Source organism: Conger conger, chromosome 17, assembly GCF_963514075.1.
Source record: "Conger conger chromosome 17, fConCon1.1, whole genome shotgun sequence".
Taxonomy (NCBI): Eukaryota; Metazoa; Chordata; class Actinopteri; order Anguilliformes; family Congridae; genus Conger; species Conger conger.
Window position 1 is genome coordinate 10,459,760 of NC_083776.1, and position 24,727 is coordinate 10,484,486.

The 24,727-nt window shown below is 45.0% G+C and overlaps 1 protein-coding gene across 2 annotated transcripts; it reads right to left on the reverse strand.

Annotated features, from left to right (window-relative positions):
- ccdc93 (coiled-coil domain containing 93) lies at nucleotides 1-24,523 on the reverse strand. 2 transcript variants are annotated; one of them, XM_061227236.1, is made up of 24 exons: nucleotides 24,397-24,523; nucleotides 23,749-23,862; nucleotides 23,551-23,645; nucleotides 23,333-23,444; nucleotides 22,097-22,195; nucleotides 21,589-21,645; nucleotides 20,936-21,036; nucleotides 19,213-19,233; nucleotides 17,512-17,548; nucleotides 17,191-17,280; nucleotides 16,723-16,773; nucleotides 15,297-15,383; nucleotides 13,648-13,761; nucleotides 13,133-13,195; nucleotides 10,736-10,809; nucleotides 8,367-8,448; nucleotides 6,691-6,765; nucleotides 6,509-6,580; nucleotides 6,016-6,124; nucleotides 4,622-4,704; nucleotides 4,055-4,092; nucleotides 3,647-3,731; nucleotides 2,395-2,508; nucleotides 1-1,216 (listed from the first exon to the last, which is right to left on the reverse strand). In XM_061227236.1, the coding sequence occupies exons 1-24, from the start codon at nucleotides 24,478-24,480 to the stop codon at nucleotides 1,160-1,162; spliced, it is 1,914 nt and encodes a 637-aa protein (XP_061083220.1). In that variant the 5' UTR covers nucleotides 24,481-24,523; the 3' UTR covers nucleotides 1-1,159. The 2 variants fall into 2 exon arrangements, with proteins under 2 accessions (XP_061083220.1, XP_061083221.1); XM_061227237.1 differs by lacking the exon at nucleotides 19,213-19,233.
- Between the last annotated feature and the right edge of the window lie 204 nt (nucleotides 24,524-24,727).

Genomic DNA, 24,727 nt, shown 5'->3' on the forward strand with positions numbered 1-24,727 from the left:
TCACAAAACAGAAGATTTATTCCAGAGATATACACAGAACCCTTCAGGCTGTATGTAATGGGAGCTCTGTGTTTCTCGACTGAAAATGCAGTAAAATTTGTTTTTATTGTGGACAGTACTTTATTGTGAATTGGACCATGAACACCGACTGAGCGTATAACAAACAGTCACTGTGTTTGGGGGGGGGGTACAGTCAGTGATAACAAGGGGACCAGGGAAATGCATGCAATTAAGACCAGCTTCAGACCGTGCGCCTCAACCAAGCTTACAACACTGAAGGCACAGATGCCAAAATGTTGAACGTGTCGTTGCACTGAGGGCAAATGTGGGATTCTCTTCTGCGTGTAGCAGCCGAGGAAGTGGGCCACCATGAAAAAACATGTTTTTAATTGAATACATGATATAGTTTTGGGTTTGAATCTCTGTGCCTTTGACTAAGGATTTCCCCTGGAACTTTACAGCAAATGTCGAGCTGGATAATATGCAAAATATGCAACGCAAAACCATTTAAAAGAAAAGCCCCTTGTAGACATGTAGGCACTTTACAGAATTGTTCAGCGAATCGGTTTGATTTGCCATTTGTTCCTGAGCAAGGTCACGACAACGGCAACTTTGTGGTGTCTTACTCCACAGACTCAGTCTTACAACTTTGGCTGTAAAGTTCACTTGGGGTGAGTGTTCGAAAAATAACGCAAGATAACTGGCATGGCATTACAATGCAATGTGTATTTTTAATGCCACAGCTTCTGACAGCAGCCAGAGGTGAGAGCCCAGGGTCTGGCTTCCTTACACAGGAGACATGTCTCAGCACACAGGATGCAATGTCTGCCATTTACACTTTCACACTTTGAACAACAATTCATCAAAACCGTGTCTGAAGACAAGCTGAAGACTAATTCCCGGTGGCACGGACGAGCCAGCACGCATCACTTGTGTGCTTTAACTCAGAAAGCTGGTAAGAAAGCTGGAGTGAGCGGAGGTTAACTGAGGCATGGGGGAGAAAGGAGGGTTTGGCGTGGTTTAGTTTTCAAAGCAACGGGGTTCCTCAGAACGCTCGCAGACTTAATCGCACCAAAGAATGTGCTGTTAGCACTGAACACGTCAAACGAATGAAGAAAAGAAAATGAAAATGGCCGCCGCTTGTAGGCGCGGACGTCGGTTAGGAGGCTCCCTTTGCGCGCAGCTTGGAGAGCAGCATTTCGTTCTTGCGGCACTCCTGTGGAGAACAGGAAGGGAAGAGACAGTTATCACCAGGGCCAGTCAGGATACCACACTTCAGCCCCCATACCGGCCACACTTGATCTGCTTTGTTTAAACCCCCCCCAGACAGTGACTCAGAGAACTATCCTGGGCCAGGGTGAGGAACTCCATTCATCAGAACTGAGCAGACTGACATTGAAAATACCCAGCAGAGAGGGAATGGAATCCGATATTAAATGCACAAACCACTGACACGGCATGCATAGCGCTAATTAATACCGCAATGAAACCGAGGGCGCTTAAAAAATTATTAAGGGCTCCAACTGTGGTTATTTAATCTCCCTCAGTACATTAGCAACAATTACTGTTGATTCAACATCCAATACAAAATTAGTACAGTTCAATATTAAAGAAAAAGGAAGGAGGAGGGGGCAACCAAATATCCCAAGTTACCCAGTGCCTTGGACAACATCATTAAGTCCGTTTGATTCAAGTCAAACAACTGGCACTTTCTTTTAATTTTACATCAAAGATTAAAAAGGCATCGGACGTGACTCCAAAGGTCCCTGTGGTGAAGCAGCTAATGATAAGATGCATAAACATGCCAGGACGGCTGCCAGGAGTGGCGGAACCGAGATCCATCAATCCACAAAAAACTCAAAGGCTCATAATTAAAGCCCAAAGAGGCATGTCCAGTGCACTTCTGCAAATTTGCAGAATAAAATTAAATGTTCCCACCCTGAATATTCATGACTGAAAGGGGTCAGGCCTGTGTGTGTGTGTGTGTGTGTGTGTGTGTGTGTGTTCATCCAATTGTGATGCTTACAGGATTAATGCGATTAGCCAATCACACATCAGTAGTTCTCCAGATGTCTGGTTTAAACCCCAGATGGGTCACTGGCGATGGGTTGAATCTGTTGCTCTTCAGCTTGGTATGGCAAAAATGTTACCGAGCTCAATTTACAGCATTTGAAATGTGCAATTGTAAGCACTATCGTAGTACTGTAACGAACAAAAGCTTTAGGAAAAAATGACAATGGTCTACTGCTGAAAGTAATGTGCTATGACTGCTTGATCAAAATTGAGGTCCAGCGTGAGGTACCAGCAGAAGCCCACAGACAGAGCGGACCCCAGGAAAAGCGTGGAGAGGCGGGCGAGCGTGTGCATGTCACAGGCCGGGCGGGCGGGCCTCACCTCCTTGAAGTCTTTGACGGTCTTGAAGTACAGCCGCTGCTTCTCCAGCAGCTCCAGGTACTCGTCATTCAGCTGGTCCCTCCTCATCTTGTTTTCCTGTTTCTTCTTCTCCATCTGTGCGTGTGAGGAGAGGAGAGGTGGGGGTTAGCGGGTTCATGTGCTGGGTGCCGTGGAGAAGCTGACGCAAGATGTTCACTGTTCTCAGCCAGCTCTAAAAGGTGTAACATGCTCAGTGTCGGGTTGTGTACCAGCCCCTGTGGGGTATCGTTCCAGGAGCCTTCTCGTAATACTCCAACACTGCACACTGAGTTGTGCACAAAGCACAGTAAAGAAGCAGCAGCAGGGGATATCTTTCTATATTTCTCACAAATGTTACACAAACATTTTAATGTTATGTTAATAACCTAGCCAAATATCAAACATGCAGATGCTGTATCTCACCAAAGCGTACAATTTGGTCTCGCCTGACCACAGCATCACTCATGCACAGGTTAAAATGACCAAATGAGACTTAAATTGAATGTTTTAGTCAGATACAGCATCAGCAGGTCTGGCATTGAAACAGAGAAGCATCATACCCACAGTGAAATACGGTGGCCTTAAGAAGCCCGTCTGCTGTGGTGAGGGCAGTCCTTCTCCCCTTCAGAGTTTAGTAAATGTCTCATTTGCACCTCACCACTTTAAAACCAACAGACACATTTCCTGACTCTGAAGAGGTCTCAATTTCCATCAATATTCAATGTAATCTCATAATAGCTTGGGTTACTTATAGGGGGGAACCAGAGGAAATGCAGGCAAACTCCTTTCCTTCCAACATTAGTTTGCTGCTCCAGTTGCAGGCAAGTGGTGGTGTGATGCTTGCCGCAGCATTGGCATAATATCAGCAGGGAAAAATTTACTCCCACCCAATAGTATGTTGAAAGAGCCAATTCAAGGAAAACGCCATGGAAACAGCTGTGATGTCTGACCTGCACACAATTTGCACCTCCTGCGCCCACTCAAGGCACCCAGGAGAGACTTAGTTACCGCAGATGATTTTACAGCAATTTCACCTGCAGATAAAAGTAATGAACTCTGCCGGCAAAGGGGAGAACATCATTTTCTCTTTTATGACAGGAATAGAGTGAACAATCAAAGCAACCAAACAGGAAATGACACCAAGAAAGAGTGTCGAACACGCCATTGGAGCGAATGGTGGGGACTTTCACCTCCAGAAAAGCAAGAGCAGGAAACTGAGCAGGTGTGAACCTACCTTAATTCGGTTCTGTTTGATTCCCTCCACAATCTGCTCCATCTGTCTGAGGAACTGTTCCTTGGCTCCCGATGATGCCATAGCTCTGTAGAACACAGCAGACAATGTCTTCTGCTAATAAAGTCTGCACCCCCCCCCCCCACTCCCCTCCCCTCCACAACGCAGTCAGAACAACTTGGGTTGGCTGAACAGCGGGAGAGCTCAAACGCCCGCCCACACTACCCACAATGCCACAGTGCAGTAGCAACTGTTCAAACAATACATGCAAAATAGTTCCAGATGGTCAGGATAAGACAAAGCTCATTTGGAATTACGGTGTAGAATTATTAGGAGAGGGGAGAGGGGACAGCTGCTTTTGAAAGTGAGACGCACGTGAGGGCAAGTCCTGCGGACTCGGCCCGTACTCACTGCTGGAAGTTGTCATGAATGGAGTTCAGCAAGTTCACCTGGGGAAGAGGACAGTAAACACAACCGATGAAATTCAAATTGCAACGGTCCCAATGAGCAGCAATAGCAGAAATACATCCCACCACAAAAGTTGTATTCATTAATCAAACAACAACCAGTCGGAAAATGGAGCCAAACATTTGTGTATTTGTCCTGAAGCGAGTGTAAACATGTCTGACGCCCAAGGCAGTATCAAGAGTAATGCAAGTCCAACAATCAAAGCTCTTGAGCACAATCTGGAGATGGTCATGGAAACAACAAAGCTCAGAGAAAATGAATGAAGAGGGACATTAAAAAATACTCTGAATATTTCTCTCCCGGTTAGCACCCTGTCCAAAAACAATCCCCACATGAGCCCGCCCGTGATGACTGACGATGGCTTGCCACGGGATGATGAAATGAAGCATTCCATCACTCTCAGCCGAAGGGCTTGTCAACTGCCATCCGCTCAGAGCAATCTCGCTCCCCCGGTCTCTGACTTCAGACGTTTATCCATCAACAGCTCAATAAACAAGACGCCAGACTCACCTCCTTCTCCAGGAACACCTTCTTGTCGTCGAGCGTGTTGTACAGGGTGAAGAACTGCTTGGTTTCCTTGTGTGTGGCTGAAACTATGGAAGACCAAAGTAAACGTCTTAATCACGTCTGTCACTTTCATTTGAAATTAAGAGATTTTATTTAAGATTGAACACAGTATGAAAAAGAGGAGGGGGGAAAAAAAGGGCAGTGGATGTTTCGTAGAATGTACCGGATTTATAAACCTAATATGTAAAGTTACAAATCAAAAATTCAAGAATGTTGAAATACTACTAATTTAAAGTATCAATCAATCTGGTACCAAATCTGGACTGATTGTAGCTAGGTGGTAGCATTCCCAGGAATTGGAGTTTCAGTTAGCAGAGATTACATTATCTCATCAGCTCCTTGCAAACCCTCAATCAGGTGTCTGCATGTCCACCTGTTGAACTGCACATGAAGGGTACTCCCGACTAATGTCTGTGTGAGCCGGATTTGAACTGCCATGTGGCAAGAAGCAACAGTAATATCACAAACATCTGAGGAGACCACATGCTTATCTGTGCTCCCTCAATTCAGTCACACAGGCAAGCAGCAAAGAGTGCTGATATTCATATGACTGGGCATTCAAAATGAGTTAGGAAAAGGGGAAAGTGCATTCAAATTGTAATTCAAATTTTTAAAGGAATACATTTGAGCATGAGCAGACAACACAAAAGTTGAATAAAAAAAATATGAATTATGAAAAGCTTTTCCAGGGATACCAATGCAAACCCTATCAGGGGTTCCCCGCCCTGTCATGAAGTCTTAATATCTTGGTTTAGTTTGAAAATCGCATTTCCAGCACAAGCTGTGCTTTTCTCCAGTAGTCCTTGAGATAAAGATTAATTAAAAGGCAGCTACGCTCAAGGCATTTCCGACAGGAGGGTTGACAGTGATTTGAGGGTTTCCACGGGCGATCGCAGAAGCCATTCATTAAAATGAGAAACGGTAAACACCACGCTATCACCTCCACCTCGCACAAACACATCCCACCAAAACCGCCGCCTTTGGGGGGGGCTGCGGTGGGGGGCTGCAGTGGGGACCGGTCCAGCTGTCATGGCAACCCTAGCAGCTCTGGAGAGTGGGGGTGGGGGTGTGGGCGTGTGTGTGGGCTCACTGCCGGATTTCTAGCAGTTCATTAGTGAAGTTGTTCCACCGTCAACCTACACCACATCTGACAAATTCTAAATTTAAGAACAACGGCTTCTTAAAGCGCGCAAGATTAAAAAGTCGGGTTTGAACGAAACCAAAAAACAATGAAAAAGGCAATTCAATGCACTGCACAACCCAGCCACTTTAGGCAAAATAAAGAAATAAAATGCTTGTGAAAGACAATGACACAAAGCAGATGGTAAAATACGTACCCTGCCCATAGAGCTCAATAAATCTCTTCTGATACTGCGTTAGCTCTGCGCGGCTCGGCACCTCATCAATCTTCCTCTGCAGGATAGCAATTTCCCTGTTCCTCCGGGCCTGCGGGCAAGAACAGGCATGAGTGCCGATTGCTACTGGGTCAGTCTGGAGGAATTCTGGGAAACGTATGCCCAGGGGAGGTGTAAACAAACCGGAGAGCGGTGCCCGGCCAACACTCCAGCAGAGGACTGCATTTGGCTCTGGAATCAGAAACCCTTGTGTTGTGTTCTGCAGTGTGGTAGCTTCAATGAGAACTAGTGTGCATTCATGCGAGTGTGTTCATCCATGGTGGTTGTGTGAAAGTACCTTGCCATTAAATAGAACTGTACCTACTGGAGCCCAAGCTTCACCACTGCACTACACCCTGATCACATGACCCTAGGTGGTGCACTACACCCTGATCACATGATCCGAGGCAGACAGAAACCCCACAGAGGCCTGTACCAGCAGCAGCCGGATCTTCTGCAGCTTGTCCCGGTCGGTCTTGTACTGCTTCTCAATGAGCTGGGTCCGCTCCTGCAGGCACAGGGAGGCGGGGTCATTAGGGGAAGTGGGAGGGAGTCACAGCGATGCCGTGTCGGGGGTTGGTCGCTGTCATGCACGGGGAGGTGCTCCGCTCACATTACCTTCTCGTCCGCGGCGTCGTCCCCGGACTCCACCTTCAGGCTCTCGATGCTTTGCTGCAGACGGGCCATTTCCTCCTGAACAAGCAACACCCCTGTGTTACTCTTCCCCTGCTCAGACTGATCCAGGAACAGCTTCCCACCCGTCACACATACAATGAAACCTGTACCCAGGTCACATGAACTGGCTCAAGGTACAAATGTGACCCACTAGACCGGGCCCCAGTCTACTGCAGTCATTTCCCACAACCCACCACTGGAGGACAACCAGGACCTAACCCTTGTGGTGTGTGAGTGTGTGTGTGTGTTCACAACCCCACCAGAAATTAGAACCTTCTTAGATACGCTTTATTTTAAAGTGGCTCTCATTACATTACATTATTGGCAATTGGCAGACGCTCTTATCCAGAGCGACGTGCAGTTGATTAGACTAAGCAGGAGACAATCCTCCCCTGGAGCAATGCAGGGTTAAGGGCCTTGCTCAAGGGCCCAACGGCTGTGCGGAACTTATTGTGGCTACACCGGGGATTGAACCGGCGACCTTGTGGGTCCCAGTCATGTACCTTAACCACTACGCTACAGGCTGCCCATGCGGCCGCCCATCCGCTAAGCCTCTCCACACACACGCACAAGACACTACACTTATGTAAGGCTCGACCACTGGCAGAAATAAACAAAAAACAATTTAAAAGTATTTTACTGCACAGAGCAATTATTTTCACACTTCAAAAATAATTGAAGGTTTTTCAAAAATAACATGGACAAAGTAATTCACACCTTTAATTATGGGGAAGCAAAATCCTGCAAATTCAGCTCTGCTTCTATTCCCCATCATCCAAAGGTTAACAGAAGCCTGAAAAAAAACTTTACTGGAGCTTCCAGCACCTGCGCTAGCACTTTGCATAGAAACAGGCCGCTCACAGAAGCCATCAATTAGCAGCAGACATGATCATCAATAAAGTCAGACAGCTGTCTGCACATTCATGTAAATTGTGCTGACAAAGACAGATAATGGCTTTAAAGTATTCATATGAAGTGGGGCCTGCCAGCGTACATGCTAGCATCCATTGTAAGGATGAATATATGTGGGTGTGCATGTCAAGTATAATTATATAGGAGCATAGTAAATTCGCACATCTCTTGTTTCACATCCAATATAAGCTACAGCAAAAAGACACATTTAAGTGGATGCTGTGTTGCACATACAAATGAATGCAAATAAGTACGAATATACAGCACAGCTATGGATATGAAGCTGAGCAATAACATACGCCTCATAGGTTCAGACATTACCATCCTTCGGATCAGATGTTCAACAGAGGTCCTGACTTAATTTAAATCACTTATCACGAAGAGTAGGGGATTCCCCGGTGTCCTGGCTAAATTAAAAAACCAGCCTCTCTGAATCTGCCATCTAATCATCTTAATAAAAATTGTTTTCTCTCTCGCCACCTCAGCTGATGTGTGGTGAGCATTCCAGCACAAAATGGCTGCCATTGCATCACCCAGGTGGGTGATACACATTTGTGGTGGTTTCCCCCTCATCACTGTAAAGTGCTTTGAGTTGCCGGCTGGTGAGAAAAGCCGTATATAAATGTAAGGAATTCATGAATTACCGTGGCAACGTTCGGACCGGAAATAAAAACCAGCGAAGCGAAGCGGTGCTTCAGGCCACTCACCCGGCAGTGCGTGCGGAAGTCCTGCTCCTGGCTCTTCAGGTTCTCGTTCATCGCCACCAGAGCCCTCAGCTTCTCCAGGATACTGCAACGCAAAGCCGGAGAGAAGCCCTCACTCATCTCTGCTGCCGCATAAAAGATCGCCCAACTTCAGCATGGTAACATTAGTCTTAGTGAGCTCAGAGAGCTCTGTATGTAGGGTTGAAGATCACACATGATCAGCCCAGTGGTGGTCAAGTGACACATATGGCCAAAAGCAAGAGTGAATGTTGGCAACAGGCCTCACTTGTTATGGGTGAGCAAACAAAAGTTTCAAAAAGTTTGAACCAATCATAACCTTTCTTTCCATAGATCAATGTTTCAATGGTTCAGAGAAATCAGCCAATTCCTGCTCCATTCTGAAGGTTATTAGGCATTGATTAACATGTATTCAAAATCTAGATGACAATTTCAATAGAATGAACTGTTCACTTAAGTTGGTATTCAATCAAGAATTGAAGGACCCATCAACGGTCAGAAATTACAAAGTGAGCACAAGTGTCTGGTATGAACCCAAACTGAAAGCGTGTCTGATTAGCGGATGAGTCAGCGTATTGACCGGATTCCAGCCTTGGTGTTCCTGCAAATGAAATAATTTAAGAGAAAGCCACGGTTGCGGACATCTGCAAAGGATCAGTGATGTGGCGTGCATTAGCGAGTGCCGTCACAGTGCTTTAACACCCCGGCGTCTCTGGATAATGCCGCAGTGTGTCTGTGCCAGATCTCCCACACACGGCCCGCCTTCACCTGTGTGGTCTTCACGCATTGACCGCGGCGGACCGGGGAGAGATGAGTAATAACATCCATCACCGCCGGTGTCAGGCCTTTCCCACGCCCGCAATCTGGCCGGGCTTAGGGGAGGGAGGAAGGACGGAGCTTTGGGAAGTAATGTGCGTGGAAACACACACACACACACACACACACACACCCGCCTATCTCATATGTGCACACACAGGGACAGACAGACACAAATGCATCACCACACACTCACACAGGAAGCCAAGCACACACGCACACACATGCAGACAAACAGACACAGAAGACACAGAGAGACGTGTGCTTCTCGTGGAGGGGGTCCAGCAGCTGTGACGTTGAAGAATGGGGTAGAGATGTGAAGTGGATTCCAGAGCGTGACCCTCTCTCAACATCGCCCTCAGCCTCCTGGGGCAGTGCAGCTGCAGACCCGGGGCCCGCAGAGCTGGCTCCCTCAGCAGGTAGGGTGGAGGACCAAGGGCCACACACTCAGTCTGCAGTGGGGCTGACGTGCGGTTGGAAGCTCATTGCGATGGGTCCCTGCTCCTCAAATCACAGTCCTTAAGGGCAGAGAACTGCTGGTTTTCCACCCACCCTTTACCTGGAACTCAGACTATACTGTTCAGTCGATTACCAGGGAGGAAAGAAAACCAGGCTCAGATTTCACCATCCCTGCGATAGGCGGTCCAGCGCTTCTGCAACTGACCAGGACTCACCAGCGCATCTCATTCAGTGCAATGAGCAGCTGTGAAAATGTTTAACACAACTGCTGCCCTCTAAAATCGCACTGCTGTATTAGAGCAGCTGAACTGCTCTTCAGAACACCAGCAGAACTGCGAGTACACACCCAGTCGAGAACCAGCCAAGTACGGCAATACAACACCCGTTTACCAATCAGAGCAAACGATTCTGCGTACGAGGCTGCGGCTAACCCGCAGGATCCTGACCTGCTGCAACCAGAGAGAACTTAATTCAACTGCACAACAAGAGGCCTTCCAGTACTGTGGTCTAATAGCAGTCTGACCATACTGTGTGGTCAAGTGGACCGTACTGATGCGATTGGATTCTTTTTCCATTTAATGATCTAAAAACACAGGCTGGGCAAGCTACGGGCTCACAGGCTCACCGCTCAGTCAGCCTTTGACTGACAGCCTGACTGACAGGCGACTGATGTCCCCCATCCAATCAAATCAATTAATCAAGCTGGGCTAACATACTGGAGAGAAACATAATTAATCTCCATTGCAATTATCAGCGGGAAGCGTAATCACAGCTAATCGCCAATCTCCGGCTTGGGGAAAATTAGTATGAAAAAAGTTAATAAGTTGGAACGCTTGGGACAATGGTGCGGCTCAGAGATGGTGAACCTTCTGCTTGTCGAGTATTTTCTCTGTCCCACGATAAGGAATGAAATCCTCATCATGTCAGGGTTTATGGCCTTGTTGGCCTTGTGGCTGGCCTGCACCCCGGGGGGCCACGTTGAGCAGACTCCACGCCATGTCCAACCGGGGCAGGGCTGAAGCAATCAGGAGGTGGGCCTCCCCCGGGTGTAAGGAGGTGCGGGTGGAGACGGCACTAACCTGGAGTCCGCCTGCGCCTCCACTTCCTCAAGAGCTCCCAGCTCCCTCTCCAGCCTCTCAGTCAGCTCGGTCGCCTAGGAACGCATGACGACAATCATCATCATCACACCCTTCGCCATTTATAGGATTCCCCACCATGCCAGAACAACACAAAAGGTGGTTGCAACAATGACGGTGTTGTATTGAAAACCTGAAACACAATGCTCGTTGTGCTTGGAATACGGTTGATGCTGAAACTATTGTACCGTTTTAAAAACATGGACAATTCACAACCGGCTCGAAAATGTTATCGGTAGAACGCAGCTTGGACCCTGCATATGACAACAGATTGGTCAAGGTCTGCCCACCCTGATCAATGAACTTTCCCACGCATTTCCAAAAAGCTACAAAACAATACAAGCCCAAGCTGCCTCTTCTTACCCTGATGAACCTCTTCCAGTCTCTCGTTCCACTCCCCGTGGAATTTTCTTGCAAGGTCCCTCTCAAATGTCCGTTCAATCAGCTGCGCTTTCCTCCTGTGCAACATGCTCCGTCTGCTCACTGAATACATTTTTCAATGTTGAAAAAAAACTTGCCGTGGACGTGCCAAATGTTAATCCCAGTTTCAGCGCCATCATCACAGTAGGCATTCTGTTAGAGGCCTGGAGTATCTATCCAAGATGTTTTGTGTAGTCCATTTTCTTCTCTAGATCAGGCGATTTCAGTCTGTTTTCACCTTTTCCACAGCCATGAAGGTTTCGCTCTCTGGGCGGAAGGCACACAGGGCCTCAACAAGTTGGCCGTCTGGTTCATGTCATTATTGCGGACATTTCTCCCAGTACAGCATCCAGAGTGCTGAAAAACAATCTTCTGCCCTCCGTCTCATAGCCCTCCTTGTGTCGGCCCACTGTTGTCTCCATCGCATATTCTTTCAGATTACTACGCACTACTCTCTGCTGCTTGCTTGGACTGTCCCATAACTCAAACTCAAGTCATGTCTCAGTTTTTCCATGCAAATTTAGGCACTGCAGACGACTAGGATGCCAGTGTAGAGATCAGTTGCTTCAGTCTGAGGTCAATCAGGCCGAGGACTTCATGGACCATGAAGCCAATGAATCTGAAGCTTGACTCAGAAACAACTTTCAATAGGCCCATAGCCTGAAGTTGCACCTCTTTACCACAGATGTGGGCACTCGATTTCTCTGAGAAGGTGGATGGTACTGTCAAGAGATTTTATTATGACACTCACAGTTGCCAGGTGACTGGTCCATCTCTGCTCAAGTAGCCATAAGAAGTCATCCAATGCCCCCTCAGAGAACAGTGTGCACTAAAATGCATCTGCTGGTTAAAGCAATGCACATACAGCACTTACCGATTCGGCTTGTCCTGCACTACCGTTTGGACACCTCCATGTTTACCCGACATCACACTGGCCTCATCACAACATTGACTAAGAATCTTCTCGGGGCTAAGGCCAACATTTGTTAGCTCTGACAGGACCAAATTAGTCAGCGATAAAGCATCGCATTCTTTAGCCGTTGCCACTGGCAGCAATCACTCACAAACACAGTTGTTTTGTAACAGAGTACAACAGACTTGTTCTCGCACCCTGTTGGGTCTTTAGGCTCATCCACTTTAAGTGTGTACCATGAATCACCCATTTCCTTCACCATTTCCTCACTGCGATTGCCTCACTCGTGAGCCCAATTATTTCGTTCTGGATGTCATGAGATGTGGCATTGCGGGGAATTGTGCTGAAGACACTGGCAAGTTCCTTGTCTGTCCTGACCATATCATCTAACATTGCCAGGAATAGTCCACTGCCCCCCCTCCCCTTTGCATCCATCATTATCCTGAGAGGAAGCTTGTTGATGGCAAGAAATTCCACAATGTCCACAATCGATGACAAATACATACAATTTCGTGCAAACTGTGCAGAATTGACAAGTGTTGAAATCTCCACTCCCTAGGCATTCCTTACATGCATTTCAAATGTTCTTTGCTTGATATGTGCCTCCCCAATCCCTTGTTGCTACCAATAGCATGTTGCTAGTTATTATATTCAGTTTGGGTGAAAGCTTATCTGCGTTAGCATTGGAGCCGGCTTTAGCCTACCTTTGATGTGTGCCATAGAGCTGCGTGAATGGAGCGCTCAGACACAGCATATTAGGTGGGTATGACAGAGGGGGCAGATTGTGACAGAATACGGATACAAAATGAAGGGGGCACAATATTCTAACTGAGGGGGGGGGGGGGGGGCGTGAGACCAGGCCTGGCTAGGTCATCAACTAATGAGCATTTCTCTACATTCTCTGGATTCAAACCTGGTAACAAAAAAAATAATAATAATAATCAAATGAAAATAAATCTGAAATTCTGGCCGTGACGCAGTAATTTCATTTTTTTGACATTTCTCACCTCCAGCAGCTTGCCCTTTGCTTCTTCACACCCAGCTTGAACCTCCAAATGTTTTTCTTGCAGCTAAAAAAAATAAATAAATAAAAAATAAAAAAGAGACGTTGTCATAGGGACCAAGTAAAACTAAATCACATGCTTCACAAAACAAGATGTACTGTATATCTAGTGAGAAACACACAGCAGGAATCCAAACTCTTATTTTTTGCTCTCCATCTTAATGAGAATGTAATGGAAAAAATCCAGTGACGTGTGTACCAGGGAGAAGCAGTTCAGGAATAGTACATAGTACATGAGAATTGGGGGGTGGGGATGTGCATCGTAGGTGTGATAAATGCAGGTGAAATTGGCGGTGGGGGGGGTAAGCAGGGTGATGGGTGATCATTTTATAATTAGGGGCAGTGAGTGTGCACTATAGGTTTATTTGATAAGTGCAGGTGTAATAATTGTTGGTAGAGGTGGGGGATGGGTGATAATCTGTGGCAGTGCTAGTGTTCGGGGGGTTGCGATGACATCACCTCCTCCAGCTGTTTGCTCTTCTGCTGGATCTGCTTGCTGAGTGAGGTCACCAGCCTGCGGTGCTGCTGGGCGGGGCCGAACCTCTCCGACCGGTCCTCTGCCGAGCGCTCCGTCTGCAGGGGAGCCACTGTTAGAGCCCCTTACTAACATTACCACACATTACCACACATTACCCTCCAGGGCGAGCCACTGTTAGAGCACCTAACTAACATTACCACACATTACCACACATTACCCTGCAGGGTGAGCCACTGTTAGTGCCCCTAACTAACATTACCACACATTACTACACATTACTACATTACCCTGCAGGGAGAGCCACTGTCAGAGCCTCTTACTAACATTCCTACGCATTATCACATTACCCTGGTACTTACCATTCACATCGTTGACGCCTGTATCAGACCAACTTCTACATCTTACATTTTACACATTACATATTTACACAACACAGCCGGATACTACTAAACAAATTTGGAAAAAACAATTCTTTCAGAAGTGTTTTGTTCAAGGGCCCAACAGCAATACACCACCGGACAAAATACAATGCCAGCTCTTCCTTAACAGTGCTTTGTTTTCTGTTGTTTTTTGCCGATTTTGTTGACTAAACAGCGCTTGATCGCGATGTGAACACAGCGATTAGGAAAGGCAGCCACCACTCCATTCCACTCCACTCTCTTCACTCCAATTTCACGGTCAAATGCATGCCACTTCTTCAAGTCGGACTCATCACAATCACCCTTTCTTTACTAAACCAAAGGTAAGTAGGTTTTTCAGCACACTCAAATTAATTAAGAGGTGGACAATATCATTACTGCTTGGGCTTATTCAGGTATTCACTGGAAAGTCTAAACTGCAAAAAAAAAAAAAAAAGTAATCCTTTCACAATACATTCAAATGAATTTAAAAGGCTTATCGGCCAGGATTGGATTCCAAGCTCAAGAGCTGCTCAGAGTATTTAGCATGTAGACAGGGTCACAGTGAAGGAGTGTGAACGAAAAACAATCCTGTCGGTGTGGTAACACACTGCACGTTTCTAGTGTCTGGAGAAACTGATGAAATACGCTTTTGCACCAGTGTGAATGGTCTTCACACAGGCCCCACGGTATGGAAAGCTGTCTCCAGCACAGCTGCCGTTAGACGCTCATTTGAGAAGGGTGTGCATGATTTAGAATGCCTTTAATGGACGATGCAGAAGTAGCATTTAATAGTTCTCATACATTTAATAAATACTAGACTCGGCTGAGAGAAAGAGGAACCAGACTAATTCCGGCTGTGAAACTCTGGTGTTTTCAAGAACAGGCCTGCAAAGTTGGCAAGTAATAACAACAAAAGAACTGTTCCAGAACGATGAGATGATGCGTCAGCGCATATGCGAGGGAATATTCAAGTAGATGACCATTCTGTCCAAAACCCTCTTCTACAGAGTCTTAACCTAGGGGTTTGTATCCAAACACAGAATTAAAGCCAAAGATTTAGATTTTATCCGAAAATGAGCTCCATCTCCTTACTCCATTTTCTTTCTTAGTTAGGAAAAACAAAATTATACAATTTGAAGATAAAGAACCGAGAAGATAAATAAAGAAGAAAAAGGAAGTAATTAGCTCTTATTGTGAGGATCTCAGGATGAAGTAGCAGATGGGCGTACCTTCTCGGCGTATTCAGAGGCGATTTGTTTGATCTCCTCAGACCGCAGCCCCACGATGTGCCCCACTGCACTGGCCGTGGGCCTCCCCTGCAAACACCAATTCCCTCATTACATGTGTGCTGCAGCAGACACGGAGTTACAGTCCCTCATTACCTGTGTGCTGCAGCAGACACAGAGTTACAGTCCCTCATTACATGTGCGCTGCAGCAGACACAGAGTTACAGTCCCTCATTACATGTGTGCTGCAGCAGACACAGAGTTACAGTCCCTCATTACATGTGTGCTGCAGCAGACACGGAGTTACAGTCCCTCATTACATGTGTGCTGCAGCAGACACGGAGTTACAGTCCCTCATTACATGTGTGCTGCAGCAGACACGGAGTTACAGTCCCTCATTACATGTGTGCTGCAGCAGACACGGAGTTAGCGCATCAGCTCACTTATCTGGTCAACAGGCTGAAAACTGGGCCTCTGTCATTTCAATGTCCCGCGACATGCATCGCTGGAAAACAAAACTACAAGAGGCACTGAAGTACCCCAGAACCCCAAATCTGTGATGTGATCAACTCCTCACACCTGGGTGAAGTGTGGTCCCTGGAAACCCAGCAGACCGTAATGCAGGAGAGGTCTTACGAGCTGTGGGAGGGCTTCACACTTTCTCAATGCAGACTACATGAGACTACCCGTTGACCTGTTCACACTGAACTTACAGGCCTATAATGATTACCCTCAAGACTCAATTCTGGTAAATTAAAGCCTACACAGATATTTATTTAAATGTAATTAAGTGCTCTGTTTTGGCTTCAATCAGTAGTGTGCTTTTTAGTGACCTGCGTGGTTGGAAAAGCATGGTAGTAACTGTAAAAATGTGTAGAATTATAATTTTCTCCATTGGTGAAGATTACATTTTCAGAAATTCTCAATTTCAGTAAGATGACACTGAGTAATACGCTCGTCTTTCTAGAACTCTTTGAGAGCACCCCACTACTTTGTTACCATTGTCCACTACACATCGACAAGGTACACAAAACACCCCTGGATATGAAAGAATAAAAATCACAGAGTATTCACTGAACACATTAAACACTTAGTTTAATAAGGGACGAACAGAGCACTGCAGGTCAAGAAATCTACAGGCTCCACCATCGACCTACATCATTGTTCTCCTATGATTTCAGAGCAGACTAATATTCATAGGCAATGCAAACTTCCTGTGGAAAGCATCCCAGACAGCCCAGACAGCTCAGACAACTGACTTGCGCAAATCATTTCACAGCAGATCATTATGTCATGCAAATGCAATTGAAAGATTATTTAAACCAATGGATGAAATAATTGCCCATACTTGAGCACACCTGAAGTGAATAAATAGCTCATCACGAGGTGGAAATATCGCTCTGGTCTATTATTGCGTCTGAAGGCTTACCTCCTCCGTTGCCATGGCAGCCATGCCAGTCATCAGAGTTTTAATGCGTAGCTAAAAAAGAACAGGAGTGCTGTAAGCAAGTGCGGTATGGAAACCGCTCATCACGGTGATTACAAAACTATTACTGCTGGCAGCATATGGTTAGCATGTATGATCTTCCACTCGTATGCAAATTATACATCGTCAAAATGACTACGTTGCCACAAATAACGGCTTTGATGCAATTCAATTGTTTACCGTGTTACTTTTCTGTCTTTTCTGTTTTTGGCGACAAGGTATGCCTTGCAGTTGTGCTTCCCAGCATCATATTATATTTTAGTTCTCACATAATAAAACAAAAGCTTCACAGCAAAAACCAAGACAAATGACACGTTTGAAACATTTCTCTGTCCATTCCGTGACCAAGTCAGTCCACGGGTAGTGAGAGTGGGATGGGAACCGGACCGGTACCGGACCGGTAAGACCCACCTCCTCAGCAGCCTGAAGGTCCTCCTCCTCAGACACCTCGCTCATGCCGGGGGGCACTCCCGGGGCCTGTGACAGCTTCCTGTCCTCCGCCTACACAGGAGACAGCCATGGTCACGAAAACAAGCTTTACTGTAGCGATTTAGAGAAAATAATTGGGCACAGCAAATGTAATCATCAAGAAACTAATTTATTTATTTAGGTTATTTTCTTAAGGGGAAGGGACGGGGGGCACTAGATATTCACTTATACACACCTAGACTTTCCATATGAATAGATAAGACCAGGCAAACTGCTTTTGCACATTTTCACCCAGATACTCACTTTTTCTTGTTTGGACTGTTTACTGAATCCATAGCGTCTGTGTAAAATAAATAAAAAATACAAAATGTAAATGTTTCATAAAATGAGCCATTCACAAATCAAACATAAATCCACTAAACTGCCTTAACCATGGTTTCCCACAGGTATTAATAGCAGGCACTGCACCTCAGCAGAATTCACAAGCAGATCTGCAAACATCAGAGAAATCAATAAAATCTCAGACTCAGCTCTCCAAGGACGATATTTAACAAACCTGGCATCGTGTAGTCATGTTTTCACCACGTCAGGTGTAGGATATACTACGTGAATATCACACTTAACACCACTGCTGCTTCCCCTCTTAGGCACTTCCCCTTGCACTAACCGTTTTCTGGAGGAAACTGTGCTGATCATGAAGGAGAATATGACCCTGCCATTGCTTTTTAAAATGCTTTCAGAAAAGAGAAGAATAGCCTGAATGTACCGCCTGGAATGACAGGGAGATACACACAGGAATGCAGAATTCACCAGTAATTTCAGTCCGTCTATTGCTGCAGATGTTTGACAGAGAAGTCCATGCACAGATACAAGTCAGCATTAGACACCAAGCTCACATCGAGTGTTGGCATAGCCATTTGATCAAGAAAAAGTTCAGGACTCCAACAAGACACCAAAGGGCTTTTATAGGTCTATTGCACACATTCATCTTACTCTGGTAGGCCTTAGTAGAAACCGTCGCCTTCTTCAAGAACTCAAATGCAAACCCATTTGTGGCTTCTGGTGTCCAACTTTTATACTTAATCAATTAATCTTCTGGGCTAGCACCCAAAGAATAAAAATAATTTTGTATTAGTTTTAAATAAGACTACTTTTACTGTGGTGGGGACTTTGAAACACTACAGTATACTGTGTACAGAATGGAGAATTATATTCTCTATTATATTCTGTTTCTATAAAAACTGCCATTCAACAACCAAATAATAGAAAGTAATAGTATTAAGAAGGATGGACTAGATTCATTGAGCTCTTTACAGCACAAAGTACTGTACACTGAAGATGAAAGTCAACCACCACCTGTATTAAGAAGCGGTACAAAGCACCACTCGCCTGCATCATTTTTCTCATGCGTCTTGTAAAAATGTGCCATATCATACTGCTCATATGGTAAACACTAGTTCAGAGAATGAGTTTTTACCTAAAAATATACTAGTTTCAGATGGCTTAATTGATTCAGAGAGATGAAACAAGGTAAGCAATCGCTTTGAGCTTGTGTGTCAGCACCCACGCTTTATTTAAAAACTGACAAAATGGTGTCAGTCTGTCACACATGTAAAACGGCTGTGTGCTCCCTGCTAACTTTCAGGGGCCTCTTGAAGGTTTGCCTCATTGGCCGAAGTGCAGCGAGTTAAACTGAGAAAAGCTGTGGACTGCAGGGCAATGTTTGCCAATGCAGAGAGCGAAAACCTCAGTTAGTATCAAACACTCCGGAGCCATTAACCCAGTCCCAACTCCAGTCCTACAGGGCTGCAGTGTCCGTCGGATTGAAATTAAATCACAAAAAGACACCTCTGCCCTCCAAGACCAGAGTTTGAGTCACTGCATTAACTCGAGTTTCCATGCAGTTTGTGTCATAACCTGCAAGTTGGATTTAGTAATCAATGCTGGAAGCAGTCTTATTAGAAGCACTTTGAACATGAGCCTGCAAATCTACAGAATACTTACAGGATGAAAACAGGATGTAGTCTTAAGAGATTACATACAAAATGGGGGGGAAAAAAAAAGAGGTGAGAAGGCCTGAAGGAGCATCGAGGATTAGACTTAAGTGACACGATGACGATGATGCATTAATCATAATTCTCACGGCAGACGGCGAAGACCACAGCTGGGAGCATCTCTTAAGCGAGCCAAATCATGATTGCTGAATAATATGCTAATGGAGAAACCTTTAATCAAGGATGAATCTCAAACGCATTCAAACCCTAGGTTGTCACGGCAACCTAACCATCGCATGCCGTTTCCATTTTCAACCGCCCCCACCCCCCGACCGTGAAAAGAATGATTTGCTAAATTGTCTTGGAGAGGACAAATATTCAAGACAAAAAATTTAGCAATGTTTGAAATGACACAAATAGGACTCAATGTGACAGAAACGGTGTGAAATAATAGAGCTCTCCTCTCTGTGTTGGGTATCAGCTTGCTTGGATGCTGATTAGACAGGACCATTTGAATTTTAAATGCGAAATGCCTCGCACGTGTTGGTTGCGCTTTTGGAAACCAAACTGGTGGCATCCAGCCCCTGCAAGCACAATGGAATCATCCACTTACACAAGCCTAGGCAGGAGTGAGTGAGTGAGTGAGTGAGTGAGTGAGTGAGTGTGTGAGTGAGTGAGTGAGTGTGTGAGTGTGTGTGTGTGTGTGTGTGTGTGTGTCAGGGATGTCAGAATGAATTTCAATCCCGTAAATCCTCAAATTGTGGCCGGGGTCTTTTATTGACTTAGGCTGCACAAAGCACAGGCCTTTATTTGGGGCAGGCTTGTATTTGAGGCAGACCTTTATTTCTTATTAGGCTTCTGTTGTAGAATTTTATTCTTAAGGATCTTTTTTTTTTCCTAAAGTGCGTTTTATTGTGAGACATACGTTTCGTTAGGAGCAGCATACCGGTAGGCTATCAAAAGATTGTCGCTTTGGTTTGGGATTTAATTGACTTTTGGACTGTTTGATTCTATTGCTAAATGTTGGGACTGGTGGGCACTGAAATCTGGGGGTATTTGATGGTTCACTGTTAAAATTGCCTAAAATAGCCTAAATTGAATTTAATTTTATAAAATTTGTAGGCTGGAATGCCTCGCGGCAACAATTGTGTTTAAATGTATACTGCTTCAGCCTTTGGAAAGCTCAGAAGGGGGCGGCAAGCGACTGGTAGCTTGAGAGTAACGTGTTGGAGACCCATGGTGTAGGACAACGACTTTTCATTGGCAACAGTATTAAACCAACCAATAATATAAAATATTAAGAGCTCGTTTATTTCATTGAGTTAAATCGAAACAATGTCTTCTAGTGACTGATAGCCCTACTGGTAGGCAATATTAGCCCGGCTTGTATTTGGGGGCCGGCCTTTATTTGTCCGAATCGACCACGCCCAGGCTATTATCCGAGGCCCGGCTTCAAATAGAATCCCGGACACAATTTGAGGATTTACGGTAATCATCTTCGACATGGATATTCAGCGGCTCCAAGAATTCCAAAATTCTATATTCACCCATGCTTTCAGGCTGATTTTTTATTAATCACGCTTAAAATAAAGACCCTAAAATAACAAGATTAACTTAATAAAATGTAAATACACAGTGATTCAGTGGTTAAAGATTTCATCACGCCTCTACAGCTCATGTACCTACATTCAGGGGAGAGGGTGAGAATAGCACAACAGGACAGACATACACACCTCCCATATTCTAACAGTGTGGAGTGAACTTGAGATTCTTCATCAGTCAGCTCTCCTGCATCAGCCTGTCTCTTATACTTCCTCTCTGGTTTGTAAACATCCTGATGGAGAAAGAATAGGGTAGAGGCAAAAAAAATCCAATCAGTCTTGGCACAAGACTGAATCCTGCGGCGTCAAAACACCTTCCTACATTCAGCAATCTGCTCCAAAAATAACACCATTAACAATTCCATCATCTCAGAAGAGCCACTTACTGCGACTGCACTTCTCCACCAATCACATTCATTTATCCCACACGATGCCACTTCCTGCATTTCCACCACCCAACATAAAATACTGAGGATAACGTTTAGTCTACCCTACTGGCACGCACTTGTAGAAGGCCCAGGTTAGCAAAAGGTGGTTGTGGAGGGTTTAGCCTGTTGTGCTTAAAAATACACAGGAGTAAAACCTATGAATAAACCCCCGAATTATGCAGAGGCCATGCGACTGCAAGCTATCATAGCTTGTGTTGAAGAGTCAATATGCACTCTGGAGGGTGTTCTGAAAGGAAGAAGCAGCGGCACAACTGTGCGTGAGCTGCAATCACCAGTGGTCATTTGAGGGGCGATAGGTATCATCACGCCGCGGCAGTGAACAGAAGCAGTACTTACACACACATCCACCACTGTTTTTATAGCCTTCTCTTTCCTCTGCATGAATTCATCATCCTGGAACACAAAAGTGAGTTTCAATCAATCACAAAGACTGACGCTTGGAGTACAGATTGATGATTGGTGTACCTAAGTATGGTAAATACAGAAAACTGTCTTTATGTTTGAATATAATCTTTAAAGTAAATTCTATTTGCCTAACAGTCAGGAGTGCTCAACACGAAGCAGTGTCAAGTCTTTTACATTTTAGTTTTAGCTTGCTTCTTGAGCCTTGCAGTTTTTTTTAATTTGTATTATGGTTATTTTTTTAATTAAAGCACCCTCCCATTCATCCCAGTATGGGAATTACAAATCAAATACATTCCCTCAGCAATGCAAGCATTGGCTTAATGTATGCCATGTCTTGACCTCTATTATTGCAATCATAGTGCCCTTTCATCCCACTTGCGAATGTTTCCTTTTTTGTCCTCCAAACCCACACATTTAAAAGAGCAGAATAAAGGCTCACCTCAGGAGTGCTGTGACTTTTCTGGAACTGAGCCACAGCATAGGAGCGAATGTAGTCCCCCATCTCCTCCCTGGTCTCAATCGCTCGCTTCACCAACCACTGGATGTTACAGGAAGAGAAGCAGACTGACATTAGACTGGTGCTTCCTCATGGGTAGGGACTATAAGTTCAGAAGTTGCAGCAGTAATTGTACTACCGTGTTCACAGAGAGTATGTGAAATTTGCAGAGGTAGTCCGTTATGCCTCTGTCTCTCTGACAGCAAGCTATAAACACTGGATATTTTCCCACTGAAATGAATGCGCAATCACTGTAATATCCCCCAAGAAGCCGAGAGGGGAGACAGGGAGTGAAGGAACACACCTGCTGTGTGACCGTGTTAGCTGGAGGGGTGGGACGGTCAGGAAGTAAAAATCCAGACAGACAGCCTGCTCTGCCCCTCAAACACACGATTATCAAAAACAGTGTACAATAAATGCTGCTCCGAACACCACAAACACCTTCCCCAGATCGCATCCTCTTTTCAGTATCTTACTGCACAAAGGCAGCCTGTATGGCTAAGGTATAGGACTGGGTCGTTTTGGATAAAATTCCACTTAGGGTCAGCTAAATTAAGAAAATACAAAATAAAAATAAAGGAAAGTCTCTATGAGGACAAAGAAGCAATCTAGGCAGATCTAACCGAATCTCCTCACCTCTTAAAGGCCCCATATTGTACACCTTTTCAGTGTTTTATTTCAGGTCCTAATATACGCAAGACAATATTTGTGTGGTTTTACGTACTACAATCTCTATCCAGTTTTACACGCTCATTCTCCAGCACTTCTCATGAGCTTTACCAAGAACTAGTGACTGTGTCTTTAAGGCTCATTGATATCAATTAAACTCTGTTCTGATCAGCTAGCTCCAACGTGTGTGTCTAGCACTTAGTATTTTGCTGAGGTGGGCCGTGCTGATGCTAATGAGCGTATCATAGTGATGTCACAACTTGACAAAAGTCCAAACGGCTCATTTAAATTTTCTTCATACACGTTGTCTGGATTAATTTGGGGACTGCATTTTAATACTTTCACACTGTTTTTATAGCAGCTTCAACTCCTTTATAATCCAGAGAGCAAGGGAAATGTAATTTTCTATAATATGGCAGACATTTTCATCCCTCACCCCACACAAGGACAGCTTGTGTGTGAAAGAGGGAAGTGTTTGTGGGGTCCCTACCCACCATTGCACTGAATTACCTGCACAACAGGGAAAATGTGGATGAAGTCCAACCCCTGAATCTGATGGGGCTCCAGACGATGGGGGCACTTCATTTTGGGGAGCACCGACACAATCTTCTCTGTAAGGGCTCTGGCAAGAAAGGCACCGGGCAGGGAGGACAGTTGCACATTAGCATGGACCAATAGGCAGGAGGGTACACAATCACGAATAGAACAATGTAAGTGCCATTGCTTACATCTTCTGACCAATGGTTGAATTCTCCTGGAACAGCAAGTCTACGTCGATGTCGAAGTTGCATGTTGTTATACACCAAGTCATGCCGCCCACCACCTGAACAGAAAAGGTTTGTTGGTAATGACATTGTCATTTAGTATGTGCTTCTAGTGTAATTAACACCTTGCTTCACTGTGAGCACCAGCCAGCAACTTCACACCTTGTCAAAAGGAGACAGTCCTTTAATGCGAGCTCTGAAGTACCCCGCTGCAAGCAGCAGCTCAAGGATCTCGGAGAGTTTGATGTTTTGTTCCTCATCCTCCCTTGTCTCCACCTATGAAACAAATGGATCTTATTTTTCACAAGCGCTGACATTAAGCAAATAGTCTCACCATATTGCTGTTGCAATACTGCATGAATCAGTTCCGTCTCGCTTCCAACAAAGTTGACCAACAACCGGCGAAATTCCAAGTTACAAAACTATGCCAATGCCTTGCTCTCAAAATATAACTTAGAGTATGCAATTAGTCAATTCTACGGACCGCTAGGCGTACATTGGATAGGCTACATTTTGTCGAGTACTTGGACACACCTGTGCTTCGATCGGTATTTTTTCAGTCTGACATCATACCCTCCGTAAACATGTGTAAGTTACTACACCACTATTGCAAATTATTTCGTGTAGACTATGACATGAAAAAAGCTGACCGATAACGTAACGCTACAGTGGCTAGAGCTATAGCCAACTAGAGTTGCTTCACGTCAGTTAGCTAACATTACTCGTTTCAGACGTGCCAAAAGAAACACTGCAAACTAACCCGGCTTACTAACTACGTAGAGATTCTTCAACGTTTAATTAATTTCTTACCTGAATAAGGTTGCCTTCTTGATCATACTGAGCTCCTATTTTAGATCCTGTTCTCACTCTTGAAAACACCGAAGTGGCCGCCATCTTGAACTAAAATGAAATCACGTGAACATCAGGTGACTCATAGCGGTGCACGATAATTCCATTAGGGTTTTATGAGGTTATAAACCAAAAGCGACATTTATTCATGTAATGTGAAATAAGGAATTCACAGAAATAGCTGTATGTATACTTAACTGTACCATACAGAAACAGGCTTGCATATGTGCAGTCTAAACTACGTTTTTAGAAATGCATTCATCTCATTGTTTTAATTATTATATTTCACACT